Source organism: Pundamilia nyererei, unplaced genomic scaffold (assembly GCF_000239375.1).
Source record: "Pundamilia nyererei isolate P.nyererei 1_Seehausen unplaced genomic scaffold, PunNye1.0 scaffold03041, whole genome shotgun sequence".
In the NCBI taxonomy this organism is placed as follows: domain Eukaryota; kingdom Metazoa; phylum Chordata; class Actinopteri; order Cichliformes; family Cichlidae; genus Pundamilia; species Pundamilia nyererei.
Genome location: NW_005190442.1, coordinates 1 through 1,480, shown reverse-complemented (window position 1 = coordinate 1,480; position 1,480 = coordinate 1). Strand labels below are relative to the sequence as shown.

The 1,480-nt window shown below is 39.6% G+C and overlaps 1 protein-coding gene across 1 annotated transcript in view; it reads right to left on the bottom strand.

Moving 5' to 3' along the window:
* Positions 1-920, bottom strand: part of slc19a3b (solute carrier family 19 member 3b) — a gene marked incomplete at its 5' end in the record, with an annotated part of 3,310 nt that extends 2,390 nt beyond the window's left edge. Inside the window, 3 exons of the mRNA XM_005755769.1 lie at positions 1-105; positions 227-392; positions 741-920. Of these exons, the coding sequence (XP_005755826.1) occupies positions 1-105; positions 227-392; positions 741-920 (451 nt within the window). The remainder of the gene's footprint in view (positions 106-226; positions 393-740) is intronic.
* Positions 921-1,480: the final 560 nt, after the last annotated feature.

Sequence of the window (1,480 nt, the reverse complement as noted above, 5' to 3'; positions counted from 1 at the left end):
CTTTGAAGAACATGCTTGTCTGGGGCATGGGCAACCAGAATGAGACGAGAAATGCCACGCTCACAATTCCCAGGGTAATAGTATTGATATAGAAGTAGTCCAGGCCTGTTGGTTACAATTGATCATTCATTAGTGCTTGTTTAAAGTTCAGTTCATAATTTTCTTTCTTGTCATGCATCAAATGTTATTTTTCATATTATTGTGATCAAATACTACGAGCCCATACCAGCAAGGGAGACAAGCATTTGGCCAAGGGTGGCGCCAAATGTATATCCAGCCAACATTGCACTGCGCAGGTAACCAGTAGCTCTTTGGTAATTCTCTACTGGAATTACACTGTAAATATAGGAAAAGTAGGCAACCTCCGTGGAAGTCACTACAGCATAGTTGACCTGTTGATGGAATAGAGCAGTTGTAAAGAGGCAGTAGATCATGATAAACTCTATTAAATGCATTAACAACGGTATGATTTAAGTTGTGATAACCGGAATAAATACAAAAGCTTTTAAAAGATTTCTTCAAGGGTAAGAAAGCGATCCAAACCTGCCCGGCCCTGTGTGAAAAAGATTGTGACTAGCTACATTTAACATTAAAAATTGTTTGATGATCCGAAGGATGTAAGTGTGTCAAGTATGCAAAATAGTAAGAAATCAGGAAGTGGCAAAGTATTTTTTTTCACAGCACCTTTCAGTGTTATATATTAATCATTCTTGAAACAACAACAAGAAGTTTTAACTGACCTGAAGGAAAGTCATAGCAGGAAGACCTGGGACAAAGCACAGTAGAATATAGTTGGTGATGAGAAAGAACCCCTGTAGTATAATAAGGGGTTTGTACCTCAGGAAGTCAGTCAGGAGGAAGACGGGGAAAAGAAAGGCCAGGTAGGAATACGTCCAGATAGGAAACAGGTAGTTGGTCAGCTGTAGGAAACCACAAGCACCACAAAACTGTACTGATGATCCCATTTGTACTTCTTTTTCATGACATGCATATCGCACTGCTTATGAAAACTGATGCATGTTTATTTGTTTTGTTTTGCTTTCATATAAGTGCTGAATGTGAAACTGCAAAACAGATTTGCTCCACTATCAAAGGACCTTGGATCTATATCGGACAACCATCCATTTAAAAGCAGTGAAGTAAGGTCTGAAAATCTGTTGAAAAGTAAAAGGCCACAGGGAAAGCTAAAGGCTAGGCCTGAAACTCTGATTGTGGCTGACTCTGCTGTAAAGGATGTACAAAGGATGTGCGGTAAGAACACTAAAGTCCTCTGTTTCCTAAGGATATGGTCAAACAACCTGATTGAGAGAATTCTTCAAATTGCAGATGAATATCCAACTGTGACAAACATGGTTCTGTATACAGGGTCAAACGATGTGTCCAAACAACAGACGGAGGTTCTGAAACGGGACTTTACTGGATTATTAAATACTGTAAACTCTCTGAATGCAGCTGTATTCATCAGTGGACCTGTACCGCC